The sequence below is a fragment of the Stenella coeruleoalba genome (genome assembly GCF_951394435.1).
Source record: "Stenella coeruleoalba genome assembly, chromosome: 7".
In the NCBI taxonomy this organism is placed as follows: domain Eukaryota; kingdom Metazoa; phylum Chordata; class Mammalia; order Artiodactyla; family Delphinidae; genus Stenella; species Stenella coeruleoalba.
Genome location: NC_137153.1, coordinates 73635252 through 73660774, shown reverse-complemented (window position 1 = coordinate 73660774; position 25523 = coordinate 73635252). Strand labels below are relative to the sequence as shown.

The 25523-nt window shown below is 37.6% G+C and overlaps 1 protein-coding gene across 5 annotated transcripts in view; it reads right to left on the bottom strand.

Moving 5' to 3' along the window:
• Positions 1-25523, bottom strand: part of CFAP95 (cilia and flagella associated protein 95) — a gene marked incomplete at its 5' end in the record, with an annotated part of 122322 nt that overhangs the window by 67832 nt on the left and 28967 nt on the right. The window contains one exon of one of the 5 annotated variants that reach the window (XM_079926671.1): positions 13532-13683. The exons of the other annotated variants lie outside the window; for them this stretch is intronic. Within the exon in view, the coding sequence (XP_079782797.1) occupies positions 13532-13683 (152 nt within the window). Of the gene's footprint in view, positions 1-13531; positions 13684-25523 lie in introns of those variants that run through there. 5 annotated transcript variants of the gene reach the window in all.

Genomic DNA, 25523 nt, shown 5'->3' with positions numbered 1-25523 from the left:
CATTCTGTTACCCTATGTTTTGATTATTGGATCTCAATTATCTTAAGATCCTAGGAAACTTCTTATGGTTCCTTTGCTCTCCGCTCCAGAAACAGCTTACATTGGCTGGGCATAGACACTCTGGGTGGTGGAACAGTAGGACTAAAAAGAGACCGAGTTTTTAAAGTGTATTATATAACAGTAATTACTGTTATCCAAAGAACACCTTGACAGTATATTGGCATGAATGGCATGGAGACCAATTTGGCCCCTGCAAAACAAGAAACAAATGCCTGATTACCTGCATAAACTCCTATCCCTATAGTCTTAATATTACCAGCTTAGATAATTTGAATTAATTACTCTAGAATAACATCAAATGATTATATTATGTGAGCTTAAGGACCATTTTAATGCACATTTCCATGAATCCATGGGCAATGCATACTGAGTAGATAATACAAGGTTCTGTAGTTTCAAAGCAATTCATTTCATTCACACTAGAAACAAATGAAAAAGCCTTTCTTCATAAATAGTATCTATGGTTAAAACAGTCTTCCATTATGAACATAGCTACACAAATGAGCACTTTTTCCATTTCTTCCTAGAAATCATTCAAAAGCAGCAAAGGAAATGGAAAAATTAAAAGAAAACTAATTTTTAGCAAAGTTATTGTATAATCCCTAGATTACATCATGTGCAAGTGTTACTTTAAGCAGCCAAAATCCAGCTGAAGACAAGTGGAAGAAGCAGAGACAAGAAAGAGGATATAGGAAGAAATCTCAGTAGTGAGATTGCCCAGAAGCAGGAGCTCTCAGAGCACCAGCCAAACTACATTCCCATAGTTATGCAGATAAACTCTTTCACTGAAAACAATGGAAAATGCTAGAATATATATATATTTACATTTTGACACATTATAAGTATTTAAGAGCTGAAAATCCAGTGGGGAATTTCCAGGCCAATTTTTGGATGAAAGCCTGTAACCAAAGGGGTAAATAGAACTTTAAAACGCCAACTCTGCTGATGCCCTTGGGATATTTGCTAATGTTGCACAGGAGCAATGGCTTCAGGGGCTAGAGGGACTGAATTCTAGCCCTGGAGCTAACCTAGGAGGGGAGTTTTACAAGGAAGTCTTCCATATGTGATAGATATTATGCTTCCCAATACAATTTCTCCTTTTTACTGGGAATATAAGAGGTTAAATTCCCAGCTCCCTTGCATTTAGTGAAGCCATGTGACTAGCTCTGGCCAATAAAATAAAAATGAGCAGAAATGATATATGTCATTTCTGGGCTAAGACAGTGAAAGCTCTTATGTAATTCTCAACTCTTTTTTTCCCCTGCCAGAGCAATTGATGACTTTCTAGATGGTGGAGCCTCAGTCAACCTGAATCCCAGAGTATCTATGTGGAGGAGTGCCTACCCTCCACCAAAAACCTAAAGCAGACTCTGTGTGAGCAGGAAGCAAATCTTTATGTGTTAGGCCACTGAGATTTTTGGAGCTGTTTGTTAACACAGATTAAGCCTAGCCTATTCTAACACAAAAATAAGTACCAGAAGTGGGGTAGGTGTTATTATAGCAAAAATCTAAAATACATGGCACTGGCTAAAGACCAGGCAAAGACAATAGGAAGCTGGTATCAGAGGCTGGAGAGGTCAAACATTTGATAGCCTCAGTAGGTTAAGAGTCAAACCAGGTACCTAGTGAGATTGGGAAAAGACTGGAAGACAGTTGTTAGTTCTACATGCAAATAGCTACTGATAATTGGTTTTGCCAAAGTATTTTAAAAAGAGAGAGAGATAAATTCAGGAAATTGTCTAGTTTACAAGAAGATAGAAGGAAATGAGAGATTCCAGAAATTTTGAGCCTTGAAATGTTAAAAGGGCCAACAACTTTTAGATCTCAAACAGAGAGATCTCAAAAAGACTTTTTCAAGACAAAATTCCATTAAAGCTTTGCCTGGCAGCAAAGTTCATCCTATTGTTAGACCCTCCCAGTGAGTTAAGTTGCATTGGAGCAAGCATATGCTTAAGGAGAGAGTCAAAAAAAAATTCCCAGGGTCTCTGATTTCTGTAACTACAATAGTATCAAAGTGACAGTCAAGGTATTACAAGGATAAAAAGTAAAGAAATATAGCAAGTCTGAGCACTTTGTCTAGAAAGAATTGAGAATGAGGTTACCAGCAGCTGGAACTAACTGGATTCAAACATGTAAGAAACTTCCTAAGCTTTAAAGAATTGTACTTCCAAGTAAGCCAGGGGTGTGCATTTAAAAATCCTTTAACTGTTCAATACTTAAAATAACTTTTGGCCCCCAAACTTCTGGGAACAAAAGGTGAACTGAAAAAGCAAAACAACCCATAGAAGGGCATATTCTACAACATTCATTGCAGGTGTGGTCAAAGAGAATATTGGAAAAGAAAAGATGATACACAGGGCAGAGCCAAGGGCCATGAAGAACAATGGGAAAAGTATGCTGCCAGAAAACAGAATCAGGGTCTAAGCAAAGAACATTTCTGACACCAATGTAGGACTCCCTAACAATGTCTGCCTGACAGGATTTAAGGACCATAGACAAATGACTGCCCTTTCCATCCTTCCTCTTTCTGAATCGGAGTGCTTATTACAGTTACCTTGTCTCTGTCCCGCCACTTTATATTGGTTATATGAAGACCAAGCAGAAAAATTTCCTGCTTTATAGATTTTTGAACCAAGTAGAGCCACACTAGACTTGGTAGAAAAACAATAGCATAACATATGGAGATCTTGGACTTCTGACCTATGACTAGATAGAATTTGGGTCATTTTCCTTGGGTAAATGGGTAAACATAATTGGTCTGCATGTGGAAAGAGTAAAACCAATATTTGGTGACCTGCCTAAAGAACACAACTTCAAGTGCACGTGGAACTTTCATAAAAATTAAGAAAAAATATTTCAATATGTTTGAAAGATATAAATGGTAATACAATAAAACTAGAAATTCATAACACATTTAAAAAGAGATCCTTCTTCAATCTGGAAATATGTAAGCATTTTATCAAACAACTCTTTAATCAAAGATCAATACAAATTGTTGAATTTCTCAAAAATACCAATAAATAGAAATACCACTTATAAGAATCCATAGGATATAGCTAAAGTAGAACCCAGAGAAAAATTCAAGTTTTAAGTACTTATATCAATAGAACAGAAACAATGAAAATAAATAAGTGAAATATCTAATTCAAAAATATTAAAAAGCACAAGTAAGCCAAAAGAAATCAGAATGATAGAATAATTCAAAATAAAAGCAAAATTAAATAAGTTAGAAAACAGAATAAACGAATAAGTAAGCAAAATAGACAAACGCCTATCTAAAAAAATCAAGGAAAAGGGCAGGGGGAGATACAAACAGAATAATATTCCATACATAGGAACATATATTATATGACTCCATTCACATGAAATGTCCAGAATAGGCCAATCTGTAGAGACAGGAAGTAGATTAGTGGTTGTCTAGGGCTCGAGGGCAAAGGGAGGAGGATTTCTTTTAAGGTTAATAAAACTGTTCTAAAATCAATTGTGTTGATGGATGTACAACTCCATGAATATGCTAAAAGCCTTTGAATTATACACTTTAAAAGGGTGATAGTATAGAATGTAAACTATATCTTAATAAAAATAGGATATAACCATCAAAAGAAGAAAACATTTTAAATCATTAAAGACTACTTTCCATAACTCGATGTAAATATATTTGGAAAACTAGACAGCACACACAACTTTCTAAAAAAAACAATTTACAATTGTTCTCAGTAGAGACAAAAAGTCTAAACACACAATTTCCAAAGAAGAAATAGAGAAGCTGTCAAAGGAAAAAAGAGCTACCACCTGAAACAGTACTAGGTCCAGATGGTTTTACTGTGGGAGGAAATTTCTTATCTGTGCCTGAATGTCTAGCAGGACATTTGAACTGCCTTGAGCTGCTCACTTGTCAGAGGTACACAGGCATTGGTGGCGTCAATAACACCTATAATAAATCACATTACATTCACTATACTCACTTTGACATAAGTGTAAACCAAGCTGAAGTGGTCTTTCCCAACTATTTATATTTATTACAGGATTGTTTTAAAATACCAAAAAATTCCCGTAAGTAAAATGTAATTTATCTAGATGAAATTCTTCTAATTCATACAACACACATACTTATTATTTTAAGGTCTAGGTAGAAGCCCACAATATCTTAACCTCTAGATTGCCTGCAATGAAAATTTGGTTGCTTTGTTGGCATGCACCCCTACAAAGAGAGCAGGTGCCAATGAGCTCTGAAAGCTCAGGATTCTTATACGAGTAGGGAATTCCTTTTCTGTGAAGATCTTTCAGAGACTTTGCTGATCACACCCTTGCTCTGAATGGCCATATGCAAACTAGCTAACGTATATCTGTTGTCCCTACCCATATGACTGTAGGTTTATGGATATGTAACTTGGGCATCATATAGATAGATGGATAAATGCTATTAAGATGCTGTGGCCACCCCAGGAATAGGAGTCACAATTCTTGCAATCACACACTTGACATCACTAGTTATCAGTCATTGTGCAATCAAAAATGCACACATATTTTCAAACACTCTGGGGGAAGGAACAGTAATGCCCTCAGTTGAAAACTAACTAATGTGCCATCTTTAGTTCTTCATGTGAATCCTAGGAGCTAGGACAACCTCCTCTAGAAAACTTTTCCTGGTCTAATAGTCTGTGTGCTCCTCTTGGATGTCCCCAGAGAGCTCTGCTTACCCCAATCCTAGCACGTATCACAGTGCATAGTAATTGCCCAGCAAGCCTCCTCAACTCCCGTCTCCTCAACTCCGTATTTTAAACTTTTGCTATAAAATTGGGTATTTGGAAATTGGAATTCATTCTACACTGTAGTAGCTCTTTATAGGATATAGCAGGTATCTATAGGATAGGATGGGATATAGTAGATGTCTATAGGATTATCAGCCTAGCTCTCCTTCTTTCTCCTGGATATGTCCATTTTGCCCCATGGCTATTGGAAAGCTGTCATTTTCCACCAAACCTTGCCCAGTCAGATGACCCCAAACAAATACTTGGCCCAGAAATGGACATCTGACCTGGAATTTTTAAATTCAGAACTGAAAATACCTTAAAAACAACATTTTTGGTGGATGAAGATGTAAGTTATAAATTCCTGAACCACAGCAGCCATGTTTCCTATAGTCTTCAATGATAAGATGAGGCAAACACAATGAGGAAGAGAGAGAAGAAATGAAGCAAGACCCAGATGCACTAGCATCCCTTATGCCTGTTGTTCCTGAGGTCAAGCTGCACCCGTGCCCTCCTTCTTATCTAGTGATCAACCATTCCATGAATATCATGAACTAATTCATTTTCTTGCTTCCTTAGGCTAGTGCAAGCCGAGTATCTGTCAACTGCAATCAAAAGAAGCCTGATCAGTACACACACAAAATAGTACCGATGGGGTGGCTTCCAAGGCCAACTAAGAGAAGTTTATCTGACAGTGCTAATTCTAGTGCTATTGAAAACCTTGAGCCCTGAGCCTGGGTATCCTGTGTCCATAGACTGAAACTCTCCTTATCAAAATGTCACCAAGCCCCACATTCTTCTTACCTCCTCCTTCACTCCTTACATCCTTACCTAGAAAAGGATCATCAGTAAGAGAAAGAAAGCTGATGAAAAAGCACTTGTGACTATCTGTGAGGAAGACTACAGTAGCATTATGACAAGCCTCTGGTGACTCCTGTTGCCCAGGAGAGAGATGGTCTCAAGGACACATAGGGAGTTGGCTCAGGCAGAGGTACTTGTATACAGCAATGATCTTTCCTAACCCAAGTGCACCCACATGAGGAAATGCCTGTCCTACAATACTCTGCCTTGCAGAGCAAGGGTTATCTTGCAAGTAAAGCTGTTTTATTTTGGCCACCAGTTAAATTGAGCAAAACCTCACGAAAAGGTCAAGGCACAATTTTATAACCACTGGTTTTCAGAAAATGAATTTGGTTGGGATTTCATTAAAGAGAATAGCATTGAAAGAAAAATACAGTCATGACAAAAGGATGTAGAATGTCCTGCATCATCCTGAAAAATAGAAAATAAGGTGCTCCGCCCCGCAAAACTACTACATTCAAAAGCATTTGTGGATATGTGTGTATGTTGAGGAATAAGAATGTAGCACTAGATTAAAAATAACCATGGCATAGGATCTACCATTATAGAACATAGACAAGAATGAAAGCGTGGTTAAACCAAATGAATGTGAATAGCATCATCCTTTTTACCCAACATAAACTAGCAATTAAAAAGATATTTAAAAAAGACTCATAATAAACCATGAAGAATGACTCAGACTCTGAAAGAGATGAAGTATTCTGTTTAAATCCTGATCATTTAGAGAATGTTTGCTTCAGGGGAAGAGCTGTAGAAAGTGATATCAAAGTTTTCAAGTAATTTTACTTGAAATAATACACATTCATTATGGAAAATGTAAAAGTGGCAAAGAGGAAAAAAGAAAATGACAAATAGTCCATAAATCCACCATCCAGTAATAAATATTTTGTGTTACATGGTAAATATCCTTTCAGTCTCTTTTCAATACATACAGACATATATTTTTATCAAAAGAATTCATAACATGCTGTTCCTTTTTTTACTTACTTAAAGTGAGATTATATTTTCAAATATTAATCTTTGCACTTTTCTTCGCTTAACTCTTTAAAATAACCTTTGTTCTAATAAATCAGAGGCATCTACATTTGCCTTGGGAAGATATAGGACTGTTTTGCCAGGAATATGAAGAAAAATAAAGTGCTGGTGATTAACTTCTGACTAACAATAAAATTTTTTAGTCCTGAGTGATGTTTTTCTTGAAAGTCAGGACCTGCTAAGAAGTAAAATGTCTAAATTTCTCAAACTTCTATTAACAACCAGATCCAGAAGCTCCCAAACACGGCATAAGTAGGGTGACCCTATCATTTATTTTGTAAAGAAGATCACTTTAAAAAATGAGAGAAGGGCTTTTAATAAATCTCAGGCCAATGGGAGTAAACTCCACTGGGCAAACCACAGCATACGCACACCCTCTCTGCGGGGCATTTGATGAAAGCTGAACTGAGTGTCAGTGGGCCAGCCACGGGGCCACCATGTTCAGGGATGAGGTGCCCCTACCACAGTGGCTACCACCAGCCTAAGTCAGGGGCCAGGAGAGGATGAGCATGACTTAAGGATCTACAGTCCTAAGGAGAGCCAAAATGGAAATGAGTCTGAAAGCAGGACCTCAGGTCTTTAACAAACCAAGTGGATTAGTCAAAAGTTCACCAGCAGCAGGCACAGAAGTTGGATAAAGGATAAGGTGAACAAGAATAAGGACCCACATGCAGATCTGGGAGCCTCACTCCCCCATCCCCCAAATGTCATATAACTTCAGTCCCTTATGCACACACACACCACTAGGAAAAGGAGAGGGTGGATGAGGTAGGATTCAGAAGAGTGGGCACTGTTCTGAAAGAGACTATTTTAACCCAAAACAAACTGTTTAAACTCAAAGAGACAGAGAAACCCTTCAATTGGCATGTTTGAACTTTTCTCTGGTAATCAACAGTTGAAAAACCATGAGGATCAGTTTTAGAAAACAAATTTTATATATGCATCTGACTTGAATGCAAATTTCTAATTCTGCTACTGACCAGATAGTAAATATATTTCCATGTCTTTGGTCTACTATCACATCATCTTAAATGGTCACACAGTATTATAATTTACAATGTTTTTTAAAGTATGAGTTAAGAAATTAAGATGTCTCTTTAAAGTGTGAATACCATTTGTCCCTATTTAACTCAAAATTTCCTAAGTACCCGTCAGTCTCTAGTAAGTCATGTACCGCATCTAGGAAGAACATGAGCTTAGCTCCCATTTTTAAATTCTTTACCATTCTAATCGGAAGCCTAATGATTTATACCCCTCTAAATTCACCTATACAGAGGTGACCAAACATGCTTCAATGTCATCCTGTTGTATCAGGATCAGGGCTGTGTATTTGCAGAAACATGGATGGACCTAGAGATTATCATACCAAGCCAAGTAAGTCAGAAAAAGAAAGACAAATACCATATGATATCTCTTATACCTGGACTCTAAAATATGACGCAAATGAACATATCTACGAAACAGAAACGGACTCACAGACAGAGTACAGACTTGTGGTTGCCAAGGGAGAGGACACTGGGAGAAGGAAGGATTGGGAGTTTGGGATTAGCAGATGCAAACTAATATATATAGGATGGATAAACAACAAGGTCCTACTGTGTAGCACAGGGAACTATATTCAATATCCTGTAATAAATTATAATGGAAAAGAATTTGAAAAAGAATATATATATGTATAACCGAGTCATTTTGCTGTACAGCAGAAATTAACACAACATTGTAAATCAACTATACTTCAATAAAATTTTTTAAAAAAAGGATCAGGGCTGTGAAAATCAGCTCTGGCTTTATTACAGATTTGCATTATCCTGTAGTCCTTACCTCCGGGTCTTCTTAAAGCATAAAAAAAGAGGCCCCCAGCCTGCAGTGCCTTTTGTGTTTGTGTGTGTGTCCTTTCTCTCCATTCATTTGTTAATTTCTTTGATAAACATTATTTGAGCACCCACGGTGTTCTTATCCCTTGCCCCAAGGCTTGCTCTTCTCACTTCTCATTACTAACCAAAAAAGCTTCTTTAAAGTCTCTTCTCTTTCCTTTCCACATAACCAAATATTTAAAATGCACAAAAAAAGAGTTAAAAGCTTTCGATTGAGGGCTTAAGTTGTTAAAATAGAAGGATGGAGGCTTGCTGGAAGGGGAAGCATATATGGATTTCAACAGAGGCAGGCTGCAACATGTGGTTACTAAAGGGCTTTCTTATTTTCTTTGCCTTTTTATCCTGATTGTGCATTGGAGATGTGAGAAGATGGGATTGCTGGCTAGAGAAGATCTATGTAACTCTAGCTTGGTCCTTAGTGGTGTGAAGGACTCTAAATACTTCCAGGTTAGTCCCTGAGAAAACTGCTGTATTTACAGGACGAACATACAGCAAATCAGAAAATTCATCTCTGTTTTCTAATAAGTATACTAATGATGGCCTAGTGCCTTGAAACTGGATTCTCCTCTGAATGTGGAGTACCTTGAATACATATGAACTCCCTGTTCAAAGAGCACAATAGGGTATAAGTCTGAAGAGCATCATAGAAAGCTCTTTAATTTCTTTCTCCAGCCCAAATGATTTTCTGTAAAAATCTTTAAAACTATCAAGTTCCCTACCCCACAATTATCACCGGATTTTAATTTTACTTCCTTTTTCCCCTTTCTCTTTCTGTTTTCTTCCTATAATGCAGACAGGGTTGGGGGAGGACAGTAAAATGCCCAGGCTCTTTAACTTTGGGCTTACGTAGGAGAGAGAAGTAATTGAAATTACAAATATATAAAATTAAGCTAAGTCCTTAAAACTCTTAAGTGTCACCATGGAGACCAGAGCGTGAACTGTTTCATGGAAACTCAGAACGAATTTTCTGGCTCATCAGTTATTAACAGATGTCAATTTGGCCAAGGTAGAAGAGATGAGAATAAATAAATAAATAAATAAATAAGAACTAGCCTTACACCAGAGAATTTATTAAGGGCAAATGTAGTTGTTCTGGTTCTTAGTATTCCATTATTCCAGTGAGTGGGAAAATATCCTAAGAGAAAATTTCCCCTTGACTCATAATTCCCGATGGAAACATCTGATGATATAGCTCCATAAATGCTGTAGGAATGAATAGAGAAAGATAATTTCTAGAAAAGGCCTTTCTCACTCAGAAGCATCAAGGTGTGATGCAGGTAATAGGGCTCTCTATCCACCACTCCAGCTACAAGGAAGACATGGTTCCTAGGCAACCTCTTATCCAATAATGGACCAGAAATATCTCTAACAACCATTCTGGGTATTTCACTTTATCATGTCTATTATACACAACTGTTTTTAATATGTATAGTGAAGTCAAACAGACTTCAATGTGGTATTACATTCCACATAAAGAGTAACACAGGAATTATCCAAATGTTTACTGTATAAGCAGAGGTACCTCAGAATTTCTCCCAGTTAAATTCTATTTTGCAAACCTATAGGCACAGTCCCTTAGCTGATCAAATATTCAGTTGGGAGGCCACCCAAATGGTGTATTTTAGATAGTAGGCATTCATTGATTAAATAACCACTAATAAAAGGTTAAAATTCAATAAATTTTTAATATATAATAAAATAACTCAATAGAAAGCAAACAATTATGACCAGAATGCATAAAAACAAAATGGTCAATGACATTTATTCATTTGGAAGTTTACACAATTTGAACTTTACGCAGTTTTCTAGGACAGACCTTGGTGACTGGTTGAATACAGAAGGAAAACAAGGATGCCAGTAGCACAGCCAGCTCAGAGAAATGCAAGTGCTTCTCAAATCTTACAACTGATTCTCATTATTCAAGGTTGTTATGTTCTATAAAGTCACAAACAATTAGCAAATACTGAATCATTGCTCCTAGGGGAAATACAAGATTAGGTTCCTGTGAGCCTCTGGTCACACTTTCAACAACCAATTAATACATGACCCGGTTTTATGTGCGCTTTTGTTTAAAGACATCTTGTTTAATATATCTTGTTGACTCACTAACACTGAATTCACAGCCAACAGCACTGTAACTCATGTCTGAATGAAAATTATGTAATGCACATATTTTCTCCATAAGGCACATCACAGCCTTCTTGCACTTAGGAACACTAGACAGCACTTCAGCACTATGTTTGGGGGCCATCTGAACAATGATATCACCAACAAAAAGTAAAAAAATGCAAAAAACATGGCACTAAATAGACCATGAAAAGAATACTTGTTTACAGTAAGAGGAGCTGAAACAAGAAGGCAGAGTGTCTGACATCAACTGAGAATATGTGTGTGGGATGATTCAAATTTTTTGCCTCTCTGCACATGTCCATAAATGACTATGAAAGTGCTGCAAATATTGATGTAGGGTTCCATATAAATTTTTGCAAGTAGATGAATTTGCAAATACAGGATTTACAGATAATGAGATCAAGTGTATTTACCAACTATAAAGAACTCTTTCTATTTCCCTATGATGCTGCTTCTTACTATTACATTGTACTTGCCTGTTCTCTTTTGTATACCTATGGAACTCCTATTCTTCCTTCTAAACCTTGCTCAGAAAACCATATACACACTAACCTCCCCCTCCTGTTACTTTTGCCTCTTATACTCATCTCTATTTTGCACAAATCAGATTATACTGAATTTACTGACGTTTTTCTTTACTGGCCTATGAAATTAGTTGAGGTCAGTGACCATGTCCTAGTACATGTATATAACCTTTACTGTGCTTACTATGTGCCAGGCTATATGTCAGAAGATACTTCACATACAATACCTTGTTTAGTCTTACAAGAATCCTATCACCCCCATTTTACAGTTGCAGAAACAGAGGCCTAGAACAGTCATGTCACTTGTTATATCAAAAGCTGCAGAGTTGGTATTCAAACCTAAAGCTCAAGCTTTTAACCATTATGTTATCCTAAATAAATATTAGTTACCATATATTATTGACTGCTTACTATGTGCAAGGCATGGTATTAAATGCTTTATACAAATTATCTCACTGAATCCACTTTATCCATCTCTGTGTCTCCAACACACGGCACAGTGCATGACACAAAAATGTTTGTTGGGTTAAATTTATTTCTTACTGCCCCCAAACCTTTCTAAAACCAACAGCATGAGAACTCTCTACATTTCCAGCAGTGGCCAGAATGACTTTGTGTTACACCACCCTTCTCTCCTACCAAGTTCCTCATCTCCTTCTCATCTATATTCTTCTGTGGTTTTGCTATTGATGTCTATGATGTCCACAAGGCAATTTTTCAAAGCAAAGGTAGTACAGAAGGGAGCAGAAGCACTGTCCACCTGAAAAAGGTCTTTCTCTTTAACAGTAATTTCTGGCAGTGATTTATATTATGACCTAAATCCTTATGGAGTAACAAAATCATGAAAGAGCTAAGTGTTTTGCTTGAGGGCTGTGAGGTAAGCCCTGTATGAGGTTAAAGGAGGATTTTCTGCTTCCCAATGTAGATTTTTATTCTAAATTAATATAGCCTCTCACAGTGAGCTCAATATAGGCAGAGAGTTGGTTTTAGGGATGAGAAGTAAAAGGGAGAGAGTTCATGGGAAAGTGAGTAGGCTGTAGCAAGTTTGCAAGACAGAAACAACGGGATTCACATATTATACATTACATGAATGAATGGGATCAAGAGGACTTAGCCTTAGGGCTAGAGTCAAAATCATCTTCTTTCAAAGGTGAAAGTATAAAGAAGACAAGATTTGAGATTTCATTTCAAATCTTCCTCTTTCCCAGAATATTCCAAATAGTCCAAAAACAATTACTGTCAATAGTACAGCCAGGAAAATTGACCCAAAGGATAGAATTCTAAATACCCTAAAAGGCCCCACTGTTCTGCCAATTAAATGTCATGGTTTCACTATCAGTCACTGTAATATTTAATAAACAGGAGAATCTCTAAGTGAATTCCAAACCCAAAGCCTAATGCAGAGGAAGTAAATGTTTCCTGAAGCCAGGAAAGAACCTGAAATTACCACAGAAAGAAGGAGTAGACTCATCTTAAGGAGTAGCCAGTGTTCAGCTCCAGTACATTCATAGTTGGCAGAAAGAATAAAATCCTCTGTTGCCAAGCCTTTCAGATTTTCAAGAGAAGACACAATCCTAGATTTCCACGTGAAATCTCCTGGTTTTAAATGTGGGCAATTAATTTAAAAGAAAAATGTAAACACAGTGCATGTCAAATAAACTATGTCTGTTGGTTTACCCAGTGAGGGATGCCGGTCTGCAGTCTCTGGCCAGAATAGTCCTAGTAGCCTAGGGAATATTTTAACGACCTCTTTCAAATCATTCATTGTGCCTCACTGCCCCCAAGAAACGGCAGTTCTGGAGGCCATCCTCTGAACAGACATCTCCTCCTCCTGTGCCCTCGGTCTCCTAACAGACCCTGCCTTTTGTAAGTAAGCACTTGTCTCAGAACATGATTTCCAGGCCTCTGCAGACACCCTCCACCTACACTGTGTGGGTGATCTATGACCTCTGGTAGACAGGGTCTGGCTGCAGCAGGTCTCCGTGTGTGCTAGGGAGCTGCTCTTGGAGGGCTTTCCTATCTCATCCTCCCTGCCCCTACTCTCACTCTGACCCTCGCCATCTCTCCTTTGAAGATGTTTCCCTTTCCTTTCTCTTTCTTCTCTCCCAGTTCTCTCTCTTGTATGATCTTTTTCTTTCTTTCTCTGCTTTTCTTTTCCTCTTTTCTCATTCTTCTCTGTTTATTTTATCCTCTCCACCCTTGTCCTCTCTCTCTTACTCTCCTTTCCTCTCCTCCCCCATCCCTTCCCTTCTTCTCCCTCTCCCAGCACCTAGAAACTGCAAGAGAGCTCGCTCACCAGGAATACACCAGCACTGGCTTCGAGTATTTCTTGTGATGGGAGCGGAGGGTTAAGGAGCCCTTGCGCTCCATCAAGTCCGTGGGTCCAAGTTCAAACCAGTGTTGACTACCGCTACACCAACCCTGGCAGGAGCTGTCACAGCTCCCCATGGCTGCCCTCCTGTTACAGATCTCAGAAGATTTCTCTCTGCACCTATCCTGTTGCCTGTGCCGACACAGCCCAAGATTCGGCTTCTCTCATCTCCTAAGCAACCTGGGGCGGGGTCAATGTAAAGGGCGGGGCCCGTAGAAAGACGTATCTCTCAAGCCTAAAAGCCCTGGTTTCCTAGACAGTGAACGCAGATACTGCTTAGAAACTACACTTCCCAGAATGCAATGAGGGGAGCGAGCGGGCTATATAGAGGTTGAGAGGGACACCTGCATCCTGGGATCTGTAGTTTCGCTCTCCTAACAGTCTACTCCTCAGAGTGGGCGGAGTTAAGGGGGAGCGCTGGGTCACTTAAGGAGGACTAAGTGGACCTGAGCCCGGAGCTGGTCTATTGGGGCTGTCCTTGCGGAAGTTTCTTTTTACCATTCATCATCTGTTGCCACCACACCTTCTGCTTACAAGTTATGTAAATTTAACTAAAAGGGAGCAAGAGAACACCCCTCAAACCATAAAATATGTCTTTTCTATATAGCTTTTCTAAATAAGAAAGAGGAGCAGAATTGTTTAGCAAATCAGCTAAAAAGTTTGAGGATGAAAAAGGCTTGGCTGGTCCCAGTTTCAGCTGTTCTCTCAACCTTTCTGAGCACGAATTTCTTCCTCTGAAAAACGAGGGAGGGAATGGGATCGTGGAGGGGGCTGAGAAGGACACAAGAATCACAGGTCCCTTCAGGCTGTAATGGCTGAAAGACTCAATCTCTAGGTACAGTTTAGGGCTCTAGGGCATTCAGCTCCCCAAGATTTGCCAAATTCTTCTCGCCTTAACATTTAACAGTTAATATGTGGTGACAATACAAACTCATCACATTATTGTTTTGTAAGTTATATGCAAGAAGGAGATTTTAAAAAGATTATCTACAGCATTGCCGTCAGGAAATCTTGTGCTTATTCCACTTTTGAGTTTCCAAGAAAAGAGTATTTAGCACATCAGAATTCTCCTCCCCAACCTCAGCTGAGCACCTTAAGGGCATTAATGAACTTAATCATGGCCATCCCTCGGACCTGGCATAGCGCTTAATATATACATACCATATATACATACCATCAGTGAACTAATGAATGAATATTATGTTTGATTACCTTAGATTTATCCGGGCTTCCATAAATTACAGAAGTTTCTTACTTTAAGAAGGCCACATTACACAAAAAATTCAAATGTAAAAACACAAATTAAGAGATATTTTACATTACAAATAGATTTTATAGTTCACAGAAGATTTATTATGGCACTTCTATAGATAGCGAAGTGCTCTTCTGGATCAGATTTCACAAATTTGATTACACACAACTACTAAGTGCTTTTTTGTGGCCTGTGGTACTCAGTGTGGGCACCTGTGGTACCCAGTGTGGGCACCTGTGGTATGCTTAGGCCCCTATTTTACTGACAGCTACAGTTAAGCCATGTTTTTTAGAACCAAATAAATAGTCCACTGTCACCAGCTTAGTGCTAGTAGAGCGCTGACAGCTATTTTTGCCCTTTTCTTCTTGAAAGAATGAAAAGAAAAATAGAAATTAAAACGGTAAACAAGATCCAAGTTAAGCTCAATTCTGTCCAAAGCATAGCACATTGCTGTCACTCCAAAATTATTACCATCATACTATCTTTCAGTTTATTTTATTTTATTTAAGCTTAAAGTGTATTTATTTTACTTATGCTTTAAGTGATAGCAACATAATATATGTGCAACCAAGATGTCAGGTCTCTGTAGCCAATCTGACTCAGAGCCAAGCCCTTTCTCTGGTGCTGCTGAGATTTAAAAGCTCTTTAGCACACCAAGTAGCAATATAGTATGAAAACAAACAAAACAAACATAATTTGTTATTTTAGAGTTCCTTAAGCCAAGGTGACAGCCTTTTGAAGTCTAAGAAAATGCTTTTTCCCTCTTTATATCAGCTCTTTCCTCTTTCCTCTTTATATCAGCTTTATAAACTTTACTGTCTTCTGTGTCTACTAAATACTTTTCAACATCCTCGAGCTGAGATGTAGGAAATTAACTCTCTGATACCCTCAAGTTCAGACGTATTCTATTCTCTTTGTATACATCAGTACATTCTGTGGAATTTTTCGTTCCTGATTCCGTCCTTACCAGTAATAGAACAGTATTTATTGCAGAGGGGTTTTGTGAGAATTACATAAGATGATAAATATATTGAAAGCAGAAGGAACAGTTCCTAATACATGCTCAGCCCTCAATTAAATTTCAATTACTAATGCTATTACTACATCCCAACTTTGTCCTTATCATTTTGGAAAAGTATTCTAAAATGTGCTTGTTGTTTGTGTAGAGTTTCCTAACTATACTTCACTGTTCTTCAAGCTTTGTCTGTCTACAAGGTCTATTTAATGAATATCTTTTAATCATATTTTAATATGAAATTTAATAGTCTGAATCAGAAAAATGTTGGCAAGATATTTTGATGTTATCAGTGATAACAATGGTTTCGTATTCATATGGAATCTTTTCAAGACCATTATTAATAAGCTTTATTCTTTATAAAATCACTGATCCTCAACATACTTGAGTTATTCCTATTTTCCTCAAGCTTCATCAAACCAATGTAGTGTAGGGCTTAATGCAATGCCTTCTATTATATTAATCTCTTTTCACCGTAACATCCTTGGGGTTAGAAAATCACAGCTCAGGTGGCTGAAACAGGACTTCTCTGTAAGATAATTGCAGGCAGACCAACTCGGGAAGTGGGAATCCCTTCATCTGAGCCTACTCTAGTATATTTCTTTATTAGCTTTATCAGATACTTAAAGAGGTTGCCAAGAAGACCTGACAAGAACAGCAAACCTAAAACAGATGTAACCCAGCCAGATGTAAATGCCTACAGAGGTTAACCTCTTTACCATCTCCTTTCCTTCCTGTCTTAATAGTCTGCTCAGTTCTTGGAAAAGCCCCTGCTCAGGACCTTCCAAAGTCACCATCATTGTATCCTCTCCCAGCATTAAAATTCTTCTACCAAATGTCATGCAATTACCTGAGAGAAAAATTTTAATTATGTAAGAAAATTAATTTGTACCATCTCCATGTTGAATCTAGTTTAAGTCTATTGAAAACTTGTATTTAAATTGTATAAAACTTAGAAGCTTAAAACTGAGTATTTATGTCCTAATCAAGGGTTGCATAGTAATTTTTTAGTTCCCCAGAAATAAGGACCTCCATATATACATCTAGGGGCCCACTTTCAAATATTTCGTATAAAAAAGTTAGAGTTCACCAGTTTGTCAAAATGAATGAGAGGTGTCTGGTCCTCCCCGCTCCCTCTGTCCCCCTATCTCCTGACCTCTCTCCCACCTCTCCCTTCTTCTTTTCCTTTTCCCCACTTTTCCTCCACTTATCCCTTCCTCTTCCATCTCTACTCATCTTCTTGCCTTCTTTCCTCTCCTCTCTTCTGCCTTCCCTCTCCCTGCTTCCTGTTCCTCTTCTTCCTTCTGTGAGAAGCGGTATGGATATTAGAACCAGAATCTACTGCTGAGCACCCAAGACAATCTGGTACAATTAAGTTACATGAAAAATATGAAAGAAAAGTAGTAAAACCTAGAAATCAGGACCAAAGTTTATATGAATAAGCTCATGTTTAACGACCCAGGAACTCTCAAAGGAATCAACACCAATGAAAGCTTCAATCTTCTTTCCTTTCCTTTAACTATTCATAACTACCAACAGTCTTTTCCAGAAGAATTTAACCTTGAGTATGATTCCTCTGTGCTTCTAATTTGTATTGCAAACATATTAGGCATTGATCTGCCCTCAAACCACTATTAACTAGTACTGATTAAGTCCTGTCATGCAAGAGGCATTACTTCTGGAACTGCAACTCTCAGCATGGGGATTAATTTATTAAATATTCAATTCAGCATTTCCCTTATTTTTTAATGTCTTTATTGAAGTATAATTGCTTTACAATGTTGTGTTAGTTTCTGCTGTATAACAAAGTGAATCAGCTATATGTACACATATATCCCCATATCCCCTCCCTCTTGCGTCTCCCTCCCACCCTCCCTATCCCAACCCTCTAGGTGGTCACAAAGCACTGAGCTGATGACCCTGTGCTATGCAACTGCTTCCCACTAGCTATCTATTTTACGTTTGGTAGTGTCTATATGTCAATGCTACTCTCTCACTTCGTCCCAGCTTCCGCTTCCCTCTCCCCATGTCCTCAAGTCCATTCTCTACGTCTGCGTCTTTATTCCTGTCCTGCTCCTAGGTTCATTGGAACCATTTTTTTTTTTTTTTTTAGATTCCATATATAGGTGTTAGCATACAGTATTTGTTTTTTTCCTTCTGACTTACTTCACTCTGTATGACAGACTCTAGGTCCATCTACCTCCCTACAAATAACTCAATTTCGTTTCTTTTTATGGCTGACTAATATTCCATTGTATATATGTGCCACATTTCTTTATCCATTCATCTGTCAATGGACACTTAGTTTTCTTCCATGTCTTGGCTACTGTAAATAGTGCCGCAGTGAACATTGTGGTACATGTCTCTTTTTGAATTATGCTTTTCTCAGGGTATATGCCCAGTAGTGGGATTGCTGGCCATATGTTAGTTCGTTCTATTGTTAGTTTTCTAAGGAACCTCCATACTGTTCTCCATAGTGGCGGTATCAATTTACATTCCCACCAACAGTGCAAGAGCGTTCCCTTTTCTCCACACCCTCTCCATCATCTATTCTTTGGGGATTTTTTGATGATGACCATTCTGACTGGTGTGAGGTGATACCTCACTGTAGTTTTGATTTGCATTTTTCTAATCATCAGTGAGGTTGAACATCCTTTCATGTGTTTGTTGGCCATCTGTATATATTCTTTGGAGAAATGTCTATTTAGGCTTTCTGTCCATTTTTGGATTGGGTTGTTTGTTTTTTTGATATTGAGCTGCATGAGCTGCTTGTATATTTTGGAGATTAATCCTTTGTCAGTTGCTTCGTTTGCAAGTATTTTCTCCCATTCTGAGGATTGTCTTTTCATCTTGTTTACAGTTTCCTCTGCTGTGCAAAAGCTTTTAAGATTCATTAGGTCCCATTTGTTTATTTTTGTTTTTATTTTCATTACTCTAGGAGGTTGGTCAAAAAAGATCTTACTGCCATTTATGTCAAAGAGTGTTTTTCCTATGTTTTCTTCTAAGGGTTTTATAGTGTCTTGTCTCACATTTAGGTCTTTAATCGATTTTGAGTTTGTTTTTCTGTATGGTGTTAGGCAGTGTTCTAATTTCATTCTTTTACATGTAGCTGTCCAGTTTTCCCAGCACCATTTATTGAAGAGGCTGTCTTTTCTCCATTGTATGTTCCTGCCTCCTTTGTCATAAATTAGGTTATCATATGTGTGTGGGTTTATCTCTGGGCTTTCTATCCTGTTCCATTGATCTATATTACTGTTTTTGTGCTAGTACCATACTGTCTTGATTCCTGTAGCCTTGTAGTATAGTTTGAAGTTGGGGAGCCTGATTCCTCCAGCTCTGTTTTTCTTTCTCAAGATTGCTTTGGCTATTTGGGATCTTTTGTGTTTCCATACAAATTGTAAAATTTTTTGTTCTAATTCTGTGAAGAATGCCATTGGTAATTTGATAGGGATTGCATTGAATCTGTAGATTGCTTTGGGTAGTATAGTCATTTTCACAATAGTGATTCTTCCAATCCAAGAACATGGTATATTTCTCCATCTGTTTATGTCATCTTTGATTTCTTTCATCAGTGTCTTATAGTTTTCTGAGTACAGGTTTTTACCCCCTTAGGTAGCTTTATTCCAAGGTATTTTATTCTTTTTGTTGTGATGCTAAATGTGATTGCTTCCTTAATTATTCTTTCTGATCTTTCATTGTTAGTGTACAGGAATGCAAGAGATTTCTGTGCATTAATTTTTTATCCTGCTACTTTACCAAATTCATTGATTAGCTCTAGTAGTTTTCTGGTGGCATCTTTAGGATTCTCCATGTATAGTATCATGTCACCTGCAAACAGTGACAGTTTTACTGCTTCTTTTCCAGTTTGGTTTCCTTTTATTTCTTTTTCTTCTCTGATTGCCATGGCTAGGACTTCCTTATTCAACTATGTTGAATAAGAGTGGCAAGAGTGTACATTCTTGTCTTGTTCCTGATCTTAGAGGAAATGCTTTCAGTTTTTCACCATTGAGAATGATGTTGGCTGTGGGTTTTTCATATATGGCCTTTATTATGTTGAGGTAGGTTCCCTCTATGCCCATTTTCTGGACAGTCTTTGTCATAAATGGGTGTTGAATTTTGTCAAAAGCTTTTTCTGCATCTATTGAGATGAAAATATGGTTTTTATTCCTTAATTTGTTAATGTGGTATATCACATTGATTGATTTGCATATATTGAAGAATCCTTGCATCCATGAGATAAATCCCATTTGATCATGGTGTATAATCCTTATAATGTGTTGTTTGATTCCATTTGCTAGTATTTTGTTAAGAATTTTGTACCTATATTCATCAGTGATATTGGCCTGTAATTTTGTTTTTTTGTGATATCTTTGTCTGGTTTTGGTATCAGGGTGATGGTGGCCTCGTAGGACAAATTTGTGATTGTTCCTCCCTCTGCAATTTTTTGAAAGAGTTTGAGAGAACAGGTGTTAGCTCTCCTCTAAATGTTTGATAGAATTTGCCTGAAAAGCCATCTGGTCTTGGACTGTTGTTTGTTGGAAGATTTTTTTTTTTAACATCTTTATTGGGGTATAATTGCTTTACAATGGTGTGTTAGTTTCTGCTTTATAACAAAGTGAATCAGTTATATATATACATATGTTCCCATATCTCTTCCCTCTTGTGTCTCCCTCCCTCCCAACCTCCCTATCCCACCCCTCCAGGCGGTCACAAAGCACCGAGCTGATATCCCTGTGCCATGCAGCTACTTCCCACTAGCTATCTACGTTACGTTTGTTAGTGTGTATATGTCCATGACTCTCTCTCGCCCTGTCACAGCTCACCCTTCCCCCTCCCCATATCTGCAAGTCCGTTCTCCAGTAGGTCTGTGTCTTTATTCCTGTCTTACTGTACGTTCTTCATGACATTTTTTTTTCTTCTTAAATTCCATATATATGTGTTAGCATATGGTATTTGTCTTTTTCTTTCTGACTTACTTCACTCTGTATGACAGACTCTAGGTCTATCCACCTCATTACAAATAGCTCAATTTCGTTTCTTTTTATGGCTGAGTAATATTCCATTGTATATATGTGTCACATCTTCTTTATCCATTCATCCAATGATGGACACGTACGTTGTTTCCATCTCCGGGCTATTGTAAATAGAGCTGCAATGAACATTTTGGTACATGACTCTTTTTGAATTTTGCTTTTCTCAGGGTATATGCCCAGTAGTGGGATTGCTGGGTCATATGGTAGTTCTATTTGTAGTTTTTTAAGGAACCTCCATAATGTTCTCCATAGTGGCTGAACCAATTCACATTCCCACCAGCAGTGCAAGAGTGTTCCCTTTTCTCCACACTCTCTCCAGCATTTATTGTTTCTAGATTTTTTGATGATGGCCATTCTGACTGGTGTGAGATGATATCTCATTGTAGTTTTGATTTGCATTTCTCTAATGATTAATGATGTTGAGCATTCTTTCATGTGTTTGTTGGCAGTCTGTATATCTTCTTTGGAGAAATGTCTATTTACGTCTTCCGCCCATTTTTGGACTGGGTTGTTTGTTTTCTTGTTATAGAGCTGCATGAGCTGCTTGTAAATTTTGGAGATTAATCCTCTGTCAGTTGCTTCATTTGCAAATATTTTCCCCCATTCTGAGGGTTGTCTTTTGGTCTTGTTTATGGTTTCCTTTGTTGGGCAAAAGCTTTGAAGTTTCATTAGGTCCCATTTGTTTATTTTTGTTTTTATTTCCATTTCTCTTGGAGGTGGGACAGAAAGGATCTTGCTGTGATTTATGTCATAGAGTGTTCTGCCTATGTTTTCCTCTAAGAGTTTGATAGTTTCTGGCCTTACATTTAGGTCTTTAATCCATTTTGAGCTTATTTTTGTGTATGGTGTTAGGGAGTGATCTAATCTCATACTTTTACATGTATCTGTCCAGTTTTTCCAGCACCACTTATTGAAGAGGCTGTCCTTTCTCCACTGTACATTCCTGCCACCTTTATCAAATATAAGGTGTCCATATGTGTGTGGGTTTATCTCTGGGCTTTCTATCCTGTTCCATTGATCTATATTTCTGTTTTTGTGCCAGTACCATACTGTCTTGATTACTGTAGCTTTGTAGTATAGTCTGAAGTCAGGGAGCCTGATTCCTTCGGCTCCTTTTTTCGTTCTCAAGATTGCTTTGGCTATTCGGGATCTTTTGTGTTTCCATACAAATTGCAAAATTTTTTGTTCTAGTTCTGTGAAAAATGCCAGTGGTAGTTTGATAGGGATTGCATTGAATCTGTAGATTGCTTTGGGTAGCAGAGTCATTTTCACAATGTTGATTCTTCCAATCCAAGACCATGGTATATCTCTCCATCTATTTGTATCATCTTTAATTTCTTTCATCAGTGTCTTATAATTTTCTGCATACAGGTCTTTTGTCTCCTTAGGTAGGTTTATTCCTAGATATTTTATTCTTTTTGTTGCAAAGGTAAATGGGAGTGTTTTCTTGATTTCAATTTCAGATTTTTCATCATTAGTATATAGGAATGCCAGAGATTTCTGTGCATTAATTTTGTATCCTGCCTCTTTACCAAATTCATTGATTAACTCTAGTAGTTTTCTGGTAGCATCTTTAGGATTCTCTATGTATAGTATCATGTCATCTGCAAACAGTGACAGGTTTACTTCTTCTTTTCTGATTTGAATTCCTTTAATTTACTTTTCTTCTCTGATTGCTGTGGCTAAAACTTCCAAAACTATGTTGAACAAGAGTGGTGAGAGTGGGCAACCTTGTCTTTTTCCTGATCTTAGTGGAAATGGTTTCAGTTTTTCACCATTGAGGATAATGTTGGCTGTGGGCTTGTCATATATGGCCTTTATTATGTTGAGGAAAGTTCCCTCTATGCCTACTTTCTGCAGGGTTTTTATCATAAATGGGTGTTGAATTTTGTCAAAAGCTTTCTCTGCATCTATTGAGATGATCAAATGGTTTTTCTCCTTCAATTTGTTAATATGGTTAATCACATTGATAGATTTGCGTATATTGAAGAATCCTTGCATTCCTGGAATAAACCCCACTTGATCATGGTGTATGATCCTTTTAATGTGCTGTTGGATTCTGTTTGCTAGTATTTTGTTGAGGATTTTTGCATCTATGTCCATCAATGATATTGGCCTGTAGTTTTCTTTCTTTGTGTCATCCTTGTCTGGTTTTGGTATCAAGGTGATGGTGGCCTCGTAGAAGGAATTTGGGAGTGTTCCTCCCTCTGAGAAGGGGGATAGGTGTTAGCTCTTCCCTAAATGTTTGATAGAATTCGCCTGTGAAGCCATCTGGGCCTGGGCTTTTGTTGGTTGGAAGATTTTTAATCACAGTTTCAATTTTAGTGCTTGTGATTTGTCTGTTCATATTTTCTATTTCTTCCTGATTCAGTCTTGGCAGGTTGTGCATTTCTAAGAATTTGTCCATTTCTTCCAGATTGTTCATTTTATTTGCATAGAGTTGCTTGTAGTAATCTCTCATGATCTTTTGTATTTCTGCAGTGTCAGTTGTTACTTCTCCTTTTTCAAATCTAATTCTATTGATTTGAGTCTTCTCCCTTTTTTTCTTGATGAGTCTGGCTAGTGGTTTATCTATTTTGTTTATCTTCTCAAAGAACCAGCTTTTAGTTTTATTGATCTTTGCTATTGTTTCCTTCATTTCTTTTTCATTTATTTCTGATCTGATTTTTATGATTTCTTTCCTTCTGCTAGCTTTGGGGTTTTTTTGTTCTTCTTTCTCTAATTGCTTGAGGTGCAAGGTTAGGTTGTTTATTCGAGATATTTCCTGCTTCTTAAGGTGGGCTTGTATTGCTATAAACTTCCCCCTTAGAACTGCTTTTGCTGCATCCCATAGGTTTTGGGTTGTTGTGTCTCCATTGTCATTTGTTTCTAGGTATTTTTTTATTTCCTCTTTGATTTCTTCAGTGATCACTTTGTTATTAAGTAGTGTATTGTTTCAATTTCATTACTTGTGATAGGTCTGTTTATATTTTCTAATTCTTCCTGGTTCAGTCTTGGAAAGTTGTACCTTTCCAAGAATTTGTCCATTTCTTCAAGGTTGTCTATTTTATTGGCATATAGTTGCTTGTAGTAGTCTCTTATAATCCTTTGTATTTCTGTGATGTCAGTTGTAATTTCTCCTTTTTCATTTTAATTTTATTCATCTGAGTCCTCTCCCTTTTTTCTTGATGTATCTGGCTAAAGGTTTATCAATTTTGTTTATCTTCTCAAAGACCCAACTTTTTTTGTTTTTGCGGTACGTGGGCCTTTCGCTGTTGTGGCCTCTCCCGTTGCGGAGCACAGGCTCCGGACACACAGGCTCACGGGCCTAGCCATTCTGCAGCACGTGGGATCTTCCCGGACCAGGGCACGAACCCATTTCCCCTGCATCGGAAGGCAGACTCTCAACCACTGCGCCACCAGGGAAGCCCAGAACCAACTTTTAATTTTATTGATATTTGATATTGTTTTCATTTCTATTTCATTTATTTCTGCTCTGATATTTATGCTTTCTTTCCTTCTACTGACTTTGGGTTTTCTTTTTTCTTCTTTCTCTAGTTGCTTTAGGTGTAAGGTTAGATAGTTTATTTGTGATTTTTCTTGTTTCTTGAGGTGAGATTGAATTGCTATAAACTTCCCTCTTAGAACGCTTTTGCTGTGTCCCATAGGCTTTGGGTTGTTGTGTTTTCATTGTCATTTGTTTCTATTTATTTTTTAATTTCCTCTTTTATTTCTTCAGTGATCTCTTGGTTATCTAGTAGTGCACTGTTTAGCCTCCATGTATTTCTGTTTTTTACAGCTCTTTTTTTTTCCTGTAGTTGATTTCTAATCTCATAGTGTTGTGGTCAGAAAAGATGCTTCATACAATTTCAATTTTCTTAAATTTACTGAGGCTTGATTTCGGACCCAAGATGTGATCTATCCTGGAGAATGTTCCATGTGCATTTGAGAAGAAAGTGTATTCTGTCACTTCCGGGTGGAATGTCCTATAAATACCAACTGAATCTATCTGGTCTACTGTGTCATTTAAAGCTTGTGTTTCTTTATTTATTTTCTGTTTGGATGATCTGTCCATTGGTGTAAGTGGGGTGTTAAAGTCCCCCACTATTATTGTGTTACTGTCGATTCCCCCTTTTATGGTTGTTAGCATTTGCCTTATGTATTGAGGTGTTCCTATGTTGGGTGCTTCAATATTTATAATTGTTATATCTTCTTCTTGGACTGATCCCTTGATCATTACGTAGTGTCCTTCCTTATCTCTTGCAACAGTCTTTATTTTAAAGTCTATTTTATCTGATATGAATATTGCAACTTCAGCTTTCTTTTGACTTCCATTTGCATGGAATATCTTCTTCCATCCCCTCAGTTTCAGTCTGTATGCGTCCCTTGTTCTGAGGTGGGTCTCTTGTAGACAGCGTATAGATGGGTCTTATTTTTGTATCCATTCAGCCAGTCTGTGTATTTTGGTTGGGGCATTTAATCCATTTACATTTAAGGTAATTATTGATGTGTATGTTCCTATTACCATTTTCTTAATTATTTTAGGTTTGTTTTTGTTGGTCTTCTTCTTCCCTTGTGTTTCCTGACTAGAGAAGTTCCTTTAGCATTTGTTGCAAAGGTGCTCTGGTGGCGCTGAAT